Source organism: Boeremia exigua, assembly GCF_020726555.1.
Source record: "Boeremia exigua strain MPI-SDFR-AT-0100 chromosome Unknown C7974scaffold_2, whole genome shotgun sequence".
NCBI classification, from domain to species: Eukaryota; Fungi; Ascomycota; class Dothideomycetes; order Pleosporales; family Didymellaceae; genus Boeremia; species Boeremia exigua.
In genome coordinates this window covers 724,297-739,330 of record NW_025763519.1, presented here as the reverse complement: position 1 = coordinate 739,330, position 15,034 = coordinate 724,297, and the positions used below count along the sequence as shown (strand labels likewise).

The window sequence follows — 15,034 nt, the reverse complement described above, 5'->3', positions numbered from 1 at the left end:
ACATGAGTACTGTACTATGGATGTTGGGAAACGTAGGTTGAGCATAGATAGGCGTTCAGGTTCGGGCATTGCTGTTGTCCAGCAGCCCTGTCACTGGGTTGGTTGGCCTCGAGGTTTTGTAGCGTAGAAGGAGCAATCGAAATTGACATTCTGCCCTAAACTCCCATGCCATGCAAAAATTGACTCCAGCTCTCCGTCTACACTCAGCTCAATAGTCTAAAGCTACGTCTTGGGTATCCTGACCTGGCGAAATTGCCATCGCTCCGTTTTAAATGCACTTAAGACCGCGCCAGCATCTCAAAACGATCCTATCTGCCCCTTCGTATACATGGTCTGCCTGCGCTTCGCCCTCTTCTTCTGCTCATGCGTCATGCCCAGCGTATACGCGCCGTTCCTCGTGCCACGAGAACTGATCTTCATCTTCGCGCGCTTCAACTTGAACTTGCCGGCCCACCTCCTGACCTTCCTGATGATGGTCTGATACAGAAGCACCAGGACGGTGACGAACATGACGGGGACGGCGATAATCCAGAAGAACGCATCTGAATTGTGCTGCACGCCGTTGAAGCGCTCGAAGTTCTGCCCAAAGTATCCGACCAAGAAGGTAAGCGGCAGGAAGAAGATGGTTACTGCGGTGAGCACTTTCATCGACTCGTTTTGGAACGCGCCCATCATATTGAAGATAAGGTCAATTAAATTGTCGGCTGCGCGTCGCATCTGGTCCAGCGAGGCTGTGATCATAATGCAGTGGTCCTCCACGTCGCCCAGATATGTGTGCGCCAGGGGAGAGATGGTGATGGAGGACATCGTCTTGCGGGTGGCTAAGTTGGAGTTCTGGTGCTGGATCCAGCTTTGCTGCATAGGATCGGACTTGTGGTCGCGGAGAGCGTTGATGAGAGAGATGATGGGCTGGATCGTGTTGCGCAGGATAGAGAGCTCCGATGTGAGCAGGTAGAGTGAATGTGAGTGGTGGATTTCCGGGTCTTCCAGAACGTCGAGTTCGAGCTCGCCCATGGCGTCTTCGTACGCAGCGACGACAGGGATGGCCAAATCGATGATGGCGTCGATGATGGCCTGTACGATCATGGAGCTGTCGGCGCTGCGGCGCAGGATAGTATCCTGAGTGTTGAGACGTTTAAGAATGAAGGATTCAATGATGTCGGCCGAGTGTTCGAAGAAGGAAATCACGCTGTTGTCTGAGCAGAGAAAGATGCCGACCTGCTCTACGCTGACGGTAAGGTCCTTGTCCGTGAGCGCTGAGTGTTGTTCGAGGTAGAGGATGCGCTCCAAGTTTGGTCCTCCGCGATAGCGCTGAAGAGTGCGAACACCCCCATTGTGCGCTTGTGGCCCCGATAGGCCAGGTGAATCTAGGTCGTCTAGCATGTCATCACGCTTCTCGAGGTTGTGAAGAGTATGCTCTACGTCTTTCGGCTGATTGGAACCTGCTCCTAAGCCGAAGGCATTCTTGACCTTCTTCATCCACGACTTCTTTTTCTTGTTGTGTGCATGTTGTGCAGCTCGAGAACGTGAGTGCGAGCGCGCATGTCTGGGCAGCTCATCGTCCGAGTCTGAATCGCTGTCTGAGTCGTCGGTGACATTTCGCACGAGCTTAGAGAGTGTCAATAGCACTGAAAGCGTTAGTAGGGTGCTAAGAGGCGTAGTTGTTGGAAGCTATGGATCTCGGGTACCGGCAGGCTCGCGCAAAGGGCAGACCACTTACTGAAAGCTTGATCGGAGTACCAGTCGACCTTGGTCCGCTGCTCTCGACCTGTCATCAGATCCTCAATTGCAAGGCGGTGCAATTGCTTGTGAGTAGTGAGCTCACTGATCACGTCGAAGTCCAGCCCGTTGACGTTGACCCAGCGACACTCGACCCAGTCATCCTTGGGTCGCTTGACAAATTCTTGCAGTGTGTCGTTGTCCAGCTGGTACGTCTGTATCCGCTCGGCAGAAAAGTCAACCACGGTGATGTCGCAGGCCTGGCGCAGGTGCGCAAAGCGTGCAGCAGCCTCCTCATCCTTCACATCCACACCAGGCTCGGCACCTGGCTCCTCCCATGTCGCTCGTGTCGGCGACTGGTAGTGACGGACAGTGTTGGAGCGCGTGATGCGGCGGCGCAGGGTGGTGTCGATAGATGAGCGACTGAGGGCGGGCGAGAGGATCTGCTCGATGTTTGGCTGGGCTGCGGTTGCCGTTGTTGAGGTCGCAGACCTGCCGCGGCTTCTGCTCTGGGTCTGCTGGTCCTCGAAATGAGTCTCAAGATGCAGTCTGGGCGACTCTGCCGCGGATGCCCGTCGGCCTTGGGGGACCGACGGAGAGCCTTGGGCAGCAAAGTCTTGGATCTTGGGGCCTAGTGGTGAGGCCATCACGTCTGCGTGGTGTCGGCAGCGCGCGGTGAGACGTCGCAGGCGCTGTCCTGGAGGACTTCAGGGGACCGCCGAACGTCAGAGCGGGAATAAAGATGGGTTTTAGGGGCCATGAGCACGGCGCTGGTGTGGCAGAGACAGACCGTGTACAGACCGTGTCCTATTGATCGGCTGCTGTCAACCCATGTTGTGTACAAACACGGCCTGAAACTTTTCAGCTGGGTGCGCCCGCGGCCACGGTCATCAGCGGTCTAGCACCACCAGCATGAGCACACACTGGTGCCCATCCATTGCCAGGCGTGCGTAGGTAAGCAGGCCCCTGTCCAAAGTTGGCAGCGAGCGCCGATCGCGATCAGCGCATGCAGCAGTTCGCTCGAGGTTCGCTCCGCAGCCGGAGTTTCGGCTCGAGGCCGTGTGCACGTCTCGGCAGTGCTCGCAGGCTCGCAGGCTCTGCATGCGCAGTGCTGGAGAGCAGGTGAGCGGCGATGAGGTGGCAGGCCAGGGTCGCAAGCGAGACGCCGAGAGGCTGCCAGAGGCTGCCAGAGGCTGCACGCCGCACGCGCATTGCATTTCTCAGCACCGGACAGTCATCACCATCATGCACTCGGCCGGCGCAGCAGCGCAGCGATGCTTGGTGAGCGTCAGAATTTGCAGGCGACCAGCTGTCGCGGCGCCCTGCAGGCCACAAGCGCGGCGGCAGACAAAGCAACGGCGCGCGCAGCTGCCCCGGGCGGCGGTGCGGTGCATTTGAAATGAGGTCGAGGCTGCTCCCATTCGCGGGCCAGCTGCTGTGCCGAGATCTCCACTCGCGGGCCATGACCGCTCATCAAACCGCCTCTCCCCCCATTCCCACCACACCAGCCTCATTGAACATACTCTAGCACGCCCATACTCTTACCGCACCCGCCGCCGCGCAGAGAGCCCCAGAGCCGCCCCGCTGCGCCCTGCCCCTGCGGCCCCCTCGACTGAAGCGCCCCCAGCTTGCCACACCACGCTCCTGCCGTGCCTGGGACACCCCTAACGCACAGCAAACACTCCCATCTCGCGTCCGCCCATCACCCTTGCGCCCGCCTCGCCCGTCCGCCGCGCACTGCAGAGACTGCAGAGACTGCAGAGCACCGCAGAGCACCGCCGCCCCAGAGCGTCCGCTGCCTGTCGTCGCCGGCTCTCTTTCACCCGCCTGCTAGTCGCCCACCACATGCGACACTAGCGCTGCACCACCCCACGACTCCTCATCCTCACCTGCCCGCCACGGCCCGCCGCTGCAGCGCCCGCCACCATGCGTGAAGTCAACTTCAGCATCCCCAACGCCAACAAGGCCTCGGTCGGCATCACGACCGCCCTCTACGACCGCCGCGCCCTCGACTGCACCTCGACCCTGCCGCTGATCAACTCGCTCAACCATCTCGCCTATCTGACCACCTCGTCCGCCCGCATCAGGGACATCCTGACCGTCGATGGCGGCATTGAGCGTCTGATATGCATCCTCAAGGAGGGCCGGAGCAAGGACATGATGGACATGTGGAAGTGGAACCTGGCCTTCCAGTGCATCTTCAACATTGGCGTGCGTGGCTCCGAGAACGTCAGGACCCGCGTCGTCGAGGCCGACATGGTGCCCGTCATCGCCACCATCCTCGACAACTACATCAAGGTCGTCGAGAAGTACAGGCAGAGGGCTGAGGCCGAGCTGCACCGCTCTGCACGCCTGGGCGGCTCCAGCCGTCACCACTCGTCGCGTTCGGGCGAGATGGCCTCTGGCTCGGGCCACCGGTCTGAGCGCTCGCGACGCGCTGTGCCTCCTCCCATTGAGATCCCCCAGCTGCCGCCACACACCGGTCTGACCCAGGCCCAGATTCCTGTCCTTGATGCTGCCATGGAGGGGAACCACATACCTGCGTTTGCGTTGAGCTCTCCACCTGAGCGCACCACATTCAACCGCGGCCGTCCATCACACCACCATCACCACACCCATAGGCCACACCACGAGACACGGGCGCCGCTGTTTGGAGCTGCTCCTCGCACCCTTGGCCAGCCTCTGGTGACAGCCATACCGTCTATGGAGACAACAGCTGATGGTTTTGCGCTGCGACCCGTGCGAGATGCTGACCGTCTGCCGTCCATGCTCCCCGCCCTGGCCGGAGAAATCACTTCCCAACCCGAGTCGCCCACCACGCCGAGTGCTCCACTTGTTCGCCAGGCAAGCCCACGTGCGGGCCTCAACCGCACACGCCGCCGCCCGTCGATCCGCCACCAGCTGTCCATGTCTGGAGAGTCTGACCTCGATGCCCAACAGGAGGAGCTGTCTTTGGACGCCGTCGCAGCGGCTGGCCCGGCTGCGAACGAGCCCATTGTTGGTATCCAGCAAGACATCGACCTCTCCGCCATCGTGGACAATGTGGAAATGGAAGCTGGCACAACACCAGTTCCTCTCGCAGCGCCTGCCGACCCTGCGGACGAGAACAACGAGACCTTCAACATCACACACCGACCTGCACTTGACGGCAGCTTGATCAACCCAACTAACACTCCGCCTACTGCCGCTACCATTGCCGGCTTCTCCCCCATGCAGCCCAACATCAACGGCCCGAATGTAAACCCTCCTCCGTCCTGGTACCCTCGCTATGCACAAGACCGTAATGCCACAGCCGGTGTGCTCGCTGCCATGCCCCGTGATGAGGATGTTCTGATGTCGCTGCAGCTGTTGGCGTACGTTTCGAAGTACTGCAACCTGCGGAACTACTTCCAACAGTCCCACCTTGTTCCCAAGCTCAAGATTGGAGATGACTTGCAGCTGCTGGACGGCGAAGTTCCTGTGCCAAAGACCGAGGAAGAAGAAGAAGAGGAGCTGGAGGAGTACGAACTTCCGGACGACTTCAACATCTTCCCACTTGTTGAGCAGTTCACCGTTCGACACCACACATCAGACATGCAGTACTGGGCCAGCGTTGTCATGCGCAACCTTTGTCGCAAGGATGACTCTCGTGGCGGCATCCGTCAGTGCGCATACTACCAGTGCGGTCGTTGGGAAGAGTACACACGTCAATTCGCCAAGTGCCGTCGCTGTCGAAGGACAAAGTACTGTAGCAAAGAGTGCCAGAAGAGCGCGTGGGTGTTCCACCGCCACTGGTGTGTAGCTGCGACCTAGACAGACGACGGTGCTATTTCCTAATCATCTGTTTCCGCACAACATACCGTCACATTGTCATTGGACGTTTATCTATGGCCGCATACTGCATGGCGCTTGTCTCTTCATCATAATCTTTGAGGGTTTCATACTTTTAATGAGCGTCACGACATTGGGATACCACAACAGACTGCTTCTCTTTTATCGAAGGACATGTACGGGAGTTGGCAAGCATATTTGCAAAGAGGAGGATCACACGATGCATTGAGTCACAGGACTCTCACTATACCACATTGTTTTCGCGAGCATTTTTATTGGGCGTTGGAGTAGCTGTAGCTGGTTCAGTGCAATCCAAAAGCATTTGAGCTCCTACTAAACAACCACTCTGCCTGCGCTGAAATTCCGTTTCGTCCGTGCTGTTTTACTTATAGTGTTTGAGTCAGCGGGGCATAGCATAGCGTAGCATAGCATAATAGAAGATCTGTTTCAACCAAAAAAAGACTCTGGCGATCGCCGGCCACGTGGGCGTTCTTTGTCTGCCACGTTCCGAGGTTGGTTGCCGCGGCCGACCCATGCAATTGTGGTCCTCAGCACTTCCAGACGCACGTCTGTGGAGTTTTTCGCCGAGTCCGGGGGTATGGAGTTGACAGCGGCGCCTCTCCGGCCTCGAGGGTTACGTCAGTCGTTCGAGGACGATGGGACCAAAGAGCGGTTCAGCATGCATCACGGGCGACTGCCGAGTTGAGGCGTCCACATTCAGCCGCCGAGCCGTTTGCAAGCTCCGCCCGCAGCACCAGTTCGTATCTGACGATCTGCTCCAGCCTGATGTCTGTCTCCCAGATGAACAAATCTCCAACGCGGAGATCCTGTCCGCGACCGCGTAATCGCTAAGAAAGTCAAGCCGCTAGACTGTCTAGGAGCACCCAGCGCTCGACTCGCCGCGCAAGCCATAGGGCGCTCAGCTCACGACACTCGCTTTCCACGCGTGTGATGTTGGACGACCATGTCCAGCGCCGGAGACTCCAGCGGCGGCGCGCGCAGACGGCGCTCAGCGTCCTACGATGACGACGGATTAACAGCGTCTGCCGCCGAGACACCCGCCCCACCGCATGCGACTGAAGGTACACGAGAGATTGCTGACGACAATGAACCTGCGCGAACCTCGGCCGTCGAAGGCGCTGCTCGACCGACGGCGCCTCGTCTCTCCTCGCAACGAGTGCGCTTCTCGACCGACACCGAACAATATGTGCCTGCGCAAAGGTCGAGTCTGGCACGCAACAGAGCATCGGTCGATGGATTCGCTGAGACCGGGACGGGCTCGGCCACAGGAGAACAACCTGGTGCCCCCAACCTGAGTCTCGACACGCATGGGCTGCAATCCGCGGGACCCGAGGGTTCCGGCAACATTACATCTTCGCAGACATCGCCATTACAACCACTCCCTGTAGGCCAGACCTCGCCGCTCTCATCCAAGTCTCGCAACCGAGGCCTGTCCATGCGGAGTGCTCTCTTTCGAAGGAATTACACAGACCAAGCGCAACCTCCAGCAAGCATTGAGTTGAACGAGAACGTTGGCAGCTCGCAGGGCGAACAAGGGCAGCCGCGAGTATACAACAACAAGGACGCACTAAAGAGTGGGGACACCGTTGTATCCGTCACTCCTGCACAGATTGAATATGTCTCGGAGGCGTCAGGCTTGTCCAAAGCAAAGCTGGGCAAAGGGCCAATTGCCCTACCACAGTACAACAATCCGAGCAAAAGTAAGGGGGCCAAATGGTCATCGTACAAGAAGCAAATCCGCGAATACGCAGTACAGACACGAAAGTTCATACTGCGACAGCATGATATACTGCCCAGCAAAGATGGCAGACACATACTCTTGGATCCCTCCCGGAAGGAACCGCTGATCGACGAACGTACTTCACAACCCTATGTGCAAAACTGGATCCGGTCGACACGATACTCAGCCTGGAACTTTGTCCCGCGTCAACTGGTGGCTCAATTTTCCAAACTCGCCAACTTTTACTTTCTTGTAATTTCTATTCTGCAAATGATACCCGATCTCAGTACTACTGGAAGGTACACCACTATTGTGCCGTTGCTGTTTTTTGTTACTCTCTCCATCGCCAAGGAAGGCTACGATGATTTGAGAAGATACCGACTCGATAAGGCAGAGAATAGGCGGGAGGCAAAGGTCCTGCGAGCAAACGCGTCGCCTTTGCCACCATTTAAGAGCGGTTCGACGGACGACGGAAGTTTGTCCTCTCCCGAACCCGAGGTTTTGGTGTGGGAAATCATCAAGTGGCAGGATATCCAGGTCGGAGATATCGTCAAGCTGGATCGCGACGATGCCGCGCCAGCAGATCTCGCTTTACTGCACTCCAGTGGAGAGAACAGCGTGGCTTTCGTGGAGACCATGGCCCTGGACGGCGAGACCAACTTGAAGAGCAAGCAGACAACGGCATCCATGTCCAAGATCATCAAGACCCAGGAGGACGTACTCAGGACTGAAGCCGAGTTCGTCATTGAGGACCCGAACCGTGACCTGTACAGTTTCGAGGGCCGAGTGAATGTGGGTGGTAGTCAAGCGCCGCTAACATTGAACGAAATCATCTTCCGAGGCAGTATTCTCCGAAACACTCCAGATGCTATTGGACTTGTCATCTATTCTGGCGAGGAGTGCCGCATCCGCATGAATGCCAATAAAAACCCGCGCATCAAGGCTCCTGCACTACAAGGCTTCGTCAATCGTATTGTCATCCTCATCGTCTTCTTCGTCATTCTGCTTTCCGTCTTCAACGCCGTGGCATATAAGATATGGCAGAGTACAGAGCGTAAGCTGTGGTACCTGTCTGGCTCCTCGGTCGCCTTCTTCCCAAGTTTCACATCGTTCATAATCATGTTCAACACCATGATCCCTCTATCGCTATACGTCAGTCTGGAAATCGTGAAACTAGCGCAGATGTTCTTCCTGCACACAGACATCGACATGTGGGATCCAATATCAGACACGCCCTGTGAGCCGCGAACCTCAACCATCAACGAAGAGCTTGGACAGATCAGCTACATTTTCTCCGACAAGACCGGTACTCTCACAGATAACTCGATGAAGTTCCGCAAGATGAGCGTTGGCGGAGTTGCTTGGCTCCATGACGCCGACCTGCCTGACTCGAAGAAGAAGAAGCTGAGGAGCAGACCACGCAAGAAGGGCAAGGAACCGGCGAAGGGCAGAAAAAGAGCGAGCGCTCATCAAGGGACCTTTTGTCTGAAGAGCACGGCATGGCTGCGCTTGCTTCAGACGAACGGACGGGTGCCGAGGAGACGACGAGTGCGAAATGGCAGTCAACGACAAACCCGCATAAGACATGTCGAGAGCTTCTGACCGGCGACATGCTTCGTTACGTTCAGCGAAAACCTCATACTCCCTTTTCAAGGAAGGCACGCATGTTTCTTCTCTCGCTGGCGCTCTGCCACACCTGCCTGCCGGAGGTCCAAGAGGACGGTGAAACACATTTCATGGCTTCGTCCCCTGACGAGCTTGCTCTTGTTCAAGCGGCTCAGGATATGGGTTTCCTTCTCATCAATCGTGATGTGCACACCATTACTCTCAAAATCTTGCCTGCTGGGTCAGGGGGTGAACCGGTTCTCGAGAAGTACGAGGTTCTCGATGTCATTGAGTTCTCCAGCAAACGGAAGAGAATGTCGATTATCCTTCGATTCCCGGACGGGCGGGTGTGCATCATCTGCAAAGGTGCAGACTCAATCGTTTTGCAGCGGCTCAAGCTAGCCGCGCTTGCAAACAAGAAGATGGTCGAGATTGAGCGTATCGCGAATAAAAGAAAGAGTATGGAGGTCCAATCAGCTATTGCCCGTATGAGCGAGCAGATCGAGAGGAAGAGCAGCATCGGTGGCCGCAGGAGTATGTCAGTTGCACAAGCCGCCCGCGCAAGCATGAGCATGGGCAGGCACTCGATCGCTCGAAGCAGCATGGGTGCTCGGCCTTCAATGTCGACAAGAGACGAGGTAGATCAGTGGTTGACAGAGCGGGAGAACGATTTCGGACGTCGTCATATCGAAGAGACTGTATCCCCTGCACTGACGCCCCGCCCATCAGACCTTGGGCGGCTTTCCTCCGTGGCATCATCTGCAAGGAGCTCGATGCAGATGGAGGAGATGGAAGCCATGGTCGACGAGAATGTAGCTGGTGACGATTCGGCCGTGATCGAGCGCTGTCTCCAACACATCAACGAATTCGCCACCGAGGGACTACGAACACTTCTGTATGGGTACCGCTACCTTACCGAGGACGAGTACCAGACTTGGAAGAAGGGCTATCTCGATGCTACAACCAGTCTTGTTGACCGGACGCGACTGATTGAGGAAGCCGGCGACATGATCGAGCAAAATCTGGACCTCTGTGCTGCAACCGCCATCGAAGACAAGCTTCAGCAAGGCGTCCCAGAGGCAATCGACAAACTACGCCGAGCTAAGATCAAGATGTGGATGCTGACAGGCGACAAGCGCGAGACGGCTATCAACATTGGCTACTCGTGTCGCTTGATCAAGGAATACTCAAACGTCACCATTCTTGACCACGAAACCGGTCAGGTTAACGAGATGGCTGCCACAGCCGTCGCTGCTATTACAGAAGGCACAGTAGCGCACTCTGTGGTTGTGGTGGACGGCCAGACCCTCTCGCGGATTACAGAAGATGAGTCACTCCAGGGCCTCTTCTACGAGCTAGCCGTGCTCGCCGACTCAGTCATTTGCTGCCGCGCCTCACCTTCTCAGAAAGCCCTTCTCGTGCATACCATCCGCAAGCGTGTCAAGAAGAGCATCACCCTCGCTATTGGCGACGGTGCTAACGACATCGCCATGATTCAAGAGGCGCACGTTGGTATTGGTATCACCGGCAAAGAAGGACTCCAAGCTGCACGTACTTCCGACTACTCGATCGCACAGTTCAGGTTCCTGACCAAGCTCCTCCTTGTCCACGGTCGGTGGAACTACATCCGCACCTGCAAGTACACCGTCGGCACGTTCTGGAAGGAAATGCTGTTTTACCTCACGCAAGCCCTGTACCAGCGCTCTGTCGGCTACACTGGGACGTCGTTGTACGAGTCGTGGTCGCTTAGTATGTTCAACACGCTCTTCACGTCGCTCCCTGTGATCTTCATGGGCGTATTCGAGAAAGACCTTTCCGCTTCTACGCTCCTCGCCGTCCCGGAACTGTACACCAAGGGCCAGCGTAACGGCGGCTTCAACCTCAAAGTCTACCTAGGTTGGATGTTCATGGCTTCAGGCGAAGCCATGGTTGTGTATTTCTGCATGCTGAGCCTCTTCGGCGAGGCGCTGTTCACAGAAGATAACAGCATCTTCTCCCTCGGCAGCATCACCTACACAGCAGTGGTCTGGATCATCAGCTTGAAGATGCAGTACGTATCTCTCCATCACCCCTCCACTGAAAGTGCTCTAACTCCGCCCCAGGTTCCTCGAAACCCACTCCAAAACCATCACAAACGGCATCGCCATCTTCGTCTCCGTCGGCGGCTGGTTCCTCTGGAACGTCATCCTGTCCTCGACCTATGACCCAGGCAACAAAATCTACTACGTGCGCGACACCTTCCTGCGCGGCTTTGGCGCCAGCCTGACGTGGTGGCTGTGTCTGATCATCATCCTGCTCGCCGTCATCGTGTTCGAGCTCGCCGTCAAGGCGGTGCTGGCGGCCTACTGGCCCTCGGACGAAGACCGCTTCCAGGTCCTCGAGAAGGACCCCGACGTCAAGCGCCGGTTCGAGGAGGCGGCGGCGGACGAGCTGCAGCATGGCTGGGACCGCAAGACGAACAAGCACCGCGATGAGGAGGAGCGTGTGCGCGAGGCGGTGGTGGGGATGAAGCGCTCCGAGGAGCTGCGCAGGGAGAACGAGGTCAAGATGTTGCTGGAGAGCAGAGTGGAGCTTCTGGACGGGGCTGGGGGGAGCGGCGAGCTCGCGCCCTCGGCGCCGGTAGACGTGGATACCACGCTGAGCAAGGGGTACGGGGCGGTGAAGAGGAGTTAAGGGGCGTTGCACCGCGAATCTGCTGTTTTCCGCGTCGTTCATCAAGCGTTGCGTTCCGCGCGCCGATACCGTTCATGTACATTCACTGCGCCAGTATAGTCGCGCTTCTCCTACTCGCTCTCACACGCTCACTCCACCATCCCACATCCCCGCCCGCACTCACCGTGACATCCCCGCTGCTTATCAACCGCTCCACACTCCACACTCCTCACCCCTGACCACAGAGCCCTCTCAGACCACCCGTTTCCAACAGTCCAAGGGCTTCACACACCCCGTCCGCCGCCGCTCCCCCGCGTGCCCCGCGCCGAAGAACGACCACAACCCCGGCGTCTATCATGGTAAACCCAACACAACTCGATCCAACCCTACGACCACGCACCCAAGGCTCCTACGTCACTATACCACACCACACCACACCGCACCATTCGGCGCCACGCCAGACCGTCACACCCCGCCACGCCCCTCCCGCTGAAACATCACCCCTCCCCCCTCCCCCCCTCCCCCGCACGCAGTGTTCCGCGTCGACGTTTGTTGTGTACGTGATGACGTATGGGAGCACGAGGGCATGGAGGCATGGAGGCATGGAGGCATGGAGGCATGGAGGCATGGAGGCATGGAGGCATGGAGGCATGGAGACATGAAGGCATGGAGGCGTACGGACGGGAGTACGGGAGAGCGAGGGCGATCGTGATGGGGGGCGAGTGGGTTGGGGGGCGGGGCGGCGTTTGCATGTGCGGGGGAGGGTGTGCATTGAAGGTGTTTGCGTACATGGGGTAGGGGGTGCTGGGTGGAGGGGTTCGCGGGCTGCTTGGCTCTGGTGTCGGTGTCTACATGGGGTACCAGTGTCTACACGAGACACTCGCATCTACACAACACATCCACCACCACCATTCACCCAGACCGTCTGCGTATGCATCTGCGTATGCATCTGCCTCTGCATCTGCATAACCCGCCACCGTCAGCACGCCACCCCGACGTCACCACGCCCACGCGCCGCCCGTCCTCCCAAGCGCCGACCGCGTTTCAGACCCGCACGCAGTGGCGTGTTTGCGATTAGGTGCGCGCTCGTCCGCGCAGCGCCCGCAGCCATCGAAACCCTAGTCTGCGGGTGACATCTCGTGTCTGGTGCAGGTGCGTATGTATGTATGTGCCGTGGGCGCCGATGTGCAGCTGTGCGCCACGCGGGCGCCGTGTATCAGGCTGATGCTGCGAAGTGGTGTCGGCGTCAGGGGTGGGGACGGGGTAGGTGCAGCGGGGGCGGGTGGCAGGCGGGTGATGGGGGATAAGGTTTGCATGGACAAGGCGTCGAGAGAGACACAGACGAGTTGGTGGAAGGAGAGGGTGGCTTCCGCAGAAGACACAAGGAGTTGGTTCTACTATAGTACTGTGTGGCAATCGCCCCGATCCCACAGGGCGTCTCATAAAAATATTGGCTGTCGTGACAGCGAATCAGCGCCTGCGCGCCAGTCGCCCGGAAATGCAAGTCTATATATCGCTAAAGGAACATGGCAGGAAGGAAAATCGTAGAACAGGCCACCGCCCGCCGCAGCAATGTGCGCGGGGTGACTGCGGCAAGTGTTGGGGTTTCGGGTCGTGCAGACACAGGCACAGAGTTGGCACCCGAGTCTCAACCCGCGTTTAGCACCAGCGCGGCGGAACCGAGCGTCGTGCATGCATGCGGAGGCGCAAAGCCGTCGGGGAGACGGATTTAGGAGTGCATTTCGTATTAGGAGTATTTATAGAATGCGGTGCCTGCAGGGTGTTAGTCAGCTGATTCGGGATGAACTTCACAACAGAGGTGTTGTGGGCTGGTGTAGGACTGACCTCCTGAATGCCGTCTCGAGGCTGATGGCGCTGAGCTCCGAGTCTTCAGGGAGCTCGTTGAGGAGTGGTACGAGGCCGGCGAACTTCTCACCGCCCTTGTAGGCAAGGACGGCTGGGACGCCTTGCTCTTCCATCTCAGCATCGTGGTTGTGCAGCTTGATGAAGCGCACTGTGTCGTTGCGCTGCGCGACTTGGCGCATGTACTCCTCGACCATGTTTGAGATCTCAGACTGTGACATATTAGGCTGGCGCGCTGTTGCTGGCTCGGGTTAGACGTACCTGGTCGTTGTAGATGAAGACCACAACAGTTGTGTCGGACGAGGTCTTTTCAATGGCGTCGAGATAGCCCTCGCCGTCGACGGCAGGCATGCTGCCGTAGATCCTCCGGCTGGGGCTGTTGGTGCGCGACCGTATGCGCTGGCCGGCGTTCTGCAGCTCGCGCAGCCTCGACTCGCGCCATTGCTTCATGAAACCGCTGTCGTTCTCCTCGTCGGATGACAGCTGGTCGGCCTGGTAGGCTGTGACGTTGTACTGCTGCGGCGACGACCCCTTCTTCCATGTGAAGCGTCGCGCCTGCTTCTTGGCCTGCTCAAAGGCCTGCGCATCTGCAATCACACCCTTCGGCCCTGTGTTGGCCTCGGAGCGGATGTGCGAGGGCATGTAGTAGTTGGAGCGCATGTCGGCGGGCAGGTCAAGTTCGTCGTCGGTATCTACAATCTCGTAGCGGTCCTTGTCGGCGCCTTCGGACTCGGGATCAGAGTGGTCGCTGTCGTTGTGTCGGTCTTCTGGATGTCTTTCTTCACGGCCCTTGTCTCGCATAAGCTCGTTGAATTCGTCTTGGGCAGCAGTTGTCATGGTGAAAGAGGGCCGGCCGGGTCGCGGGCGGGCGTGCTATTTGTATGGGTGCTGCGGTGTGGTGAAGCAGGAGTGTCCTTCCAGCATCTAGGGTGCCCGAGTTGGACGACAGGTTAGCGGGGTGCAGGGGTCTATTTTCGAAAAGCAGCCCCGTTTCACCCGTGTGATTGGACACGCAGGTGAGGAAATGCCCGCAAGACTGACGACGACCTTCGGGACCACAGAGGCATTTGCCCGGGCACGGTGCTGCAGCTGCAAGGATCTCCATGGGTGCTACATGTTAGGGCTGAGCTGAGGCACCTGCGCCAGATTGACACGCAACGTCCTCCTTGATCTGCGAAGATTGGCGAGAAGGAGGCACGACTCCTGAAACGAGCTCGCCGGCACGAAACATCGATGCTGTGATTCACCGAATCACGCCGTGGGCGGTTGCCGTCATGGCCACCGCGTGGTCATTTTCGAAACGTCTCTTGCTGCGCGAACTCGGCATCAACCGAGTCGTCACATCATCATCATGCTGTCCGTGTTTTCAGGCGCGTCAAGGCTGCCACGCTCGAGATCTTCGACTGCATATGCCGTGGCTTATTGGAACTGCTTTTTGGGCCAGCGTCTTCATGCAGCCTTCTGCCGAACTGTTCATTTAGCTGAGGGTCTTAGCAGTGGCATTATAAGGCCCAGCTACCCCGGACATTCAATGCTTCCAAACCCCTTCCAGAAGCGCGTTTGCCGTGTCGGGCAGGAGCCAGTGCATGAGTCGACCAGAATACCAGCACAGCCATCTTCCCAACGGCCTGCACTGAGCCGACA

At 57.9% G+C, this 15,034-nt stretch overlaps 4 protein-coding genes across 4 annotated transcripts; 2 read left to right on the top strand and 2 right to left on the bottom strand.

Annotated features, from left to right (window-relative positions):
• Positions 1 to 149: 149 nt before the first annotated feature.
• C7974DRAFT_350573 (uncharacterized protein) lies at positions 150 to 2,859 on the bottom strand. The gene is made up of 2 exons (XM_046139465.1): positions 1,721 to 2,859; positions 150 to 1,628 (listed from the first exon to the last, which is right to left on the bottom strand). The coding sequence occupies exons 1-2, from the start codon at positions 2,364 to 2,366 to the stop codon at positions 298 to 300; spliced, it is 1,977 nt and encodes a 658-aa protein (XP_046001210.1). The 5' UTR covers positions 2,367 to 2,859; the 3' UTR covers positions 150 to 297.
• A 786-nt stretch (positions 2,860 to 3,645) lies between these two features.
• Positions 3,646 to 5,982, top strand: C7974DRAFT_460444 (MYND-type zinc finger protein MUB1; the record flags this gene model as incomplete). Its single annotated transcript, XM_046146139.1, has 2 exons — positions 3,646 to 5,396; positions 5,451 to 5,982. 2 exons carry the CDS (start codon positions 3,646 to 3,648, stop codon positions 5,509 to 5,511), a joined length of 1,812 nt encoding a protein of 603 aa, XP_046001209.1. The 3' UTR covers positions 5,512 to 5,982.
• Positions 5,983 to 6,003: 21 nt separating this feature from the next.
• Positions 6,004 to 12,030, top strand: C7974DRAFT_385054 (uncharacterized protein). The gene is made up of 3 exons (XM_046140915.1): positions 6,004 to 8,617; positions 8,722 to 10,925; positions 10,978 to 12,030. The coding sequence occupies exons 1-3, from the start codon at positions 6,494 to 6,496 to the stop codon at positions 11,546 to 11,548; spliced, it is 4,899 nt and encodes a 1,632-aa protein (XP_046001208.1). The 5' UTR covers positions 6,004 to 6,493; the 3' UTR covers positions 11,549 to 12,030.
• A 1,149-nt stretch (positions 12,031 to 13,179) lies between these two features.
• On the bottom strand, positions 13,180 to 14,484 carry C7974DRAFT_97365 (thioredoxin-like protein). The gene is made up of 3 exons (XM_046147632.1): positions 13,652 to 14,484; positions 13,373 to 13,602; positions 13,180 to 13,300 (listed from the first exon to the last, which is right to left on the bottom strand). Exons 1-3 carry the CDS (start codon positions 14,225 to 14,227, stop codon positions 13,285 to 13,287), a joined length of 822 nt encoding a protein of 273 aa, XP_046001207.1. The 5' UTR covers positions 14,228 to 14,484; the 3' UTR covers positions 13,180 to 13,284.
• Positions 14,485 to 15,034: the final 550 nt, after the last annotated feature.

Excerpts from the sequence above, each read along its gene's own strand:
- C7974DRAFT_385054 (XM_046140915.1), top strand. The coding sequence starts at position 6,494 with ATGTCCAGCGCCGGAGACTCCAGCGGCGGCGCGCGCAGACGGCGCTCA. Across the intron at positions 8,618-8,721 it reads TGAAGTTCCGCAAGATGAGC|AAAAAGAGCGAGCGCTCATC; the intron begins GTTGGCGGAGTT and ends GGCGAAGGGCAG. Across the intron at positions 10,926-10,977 it reads ATCATCAGCTTGAAGATGCA|GTTCCTCGAAACCCACTCCA; the intron begins GTACGTATCTCT and ends ACTCCGCCCCAG.
- C7974DRAFT_97365 (XM_046147632.1), bottom strand. The coding sequence starts at position 14,227 with ATGACAACTGCTGCCCAAGACGAATTCAACGAGCTTATGCGAGACAAG. Across the intron at positions 13,603-13,651 it reads TCTTCATCTACAACGACCAG|TCTGAGATCTCAAACATGGT; the intron begins GTACGTCTAACC and ends AATATGTCACAG.
- C7974DRAFT_350573 (XM_046139465.1), bottom strand. The coding sequence starts at position 2,366 with ATGGCCTCACCACTAGGCCCCAAGATCCAAGACTTTGCTGCCCAAGGC. Across the intron at positions 1,629-1,720 it reads GTACTCCGATCAAGCTTTCA|TGCTATTGACACTCTCTAAG; the intron begins GTAAGTGGTCTG and ends TAACGCTTTCAG.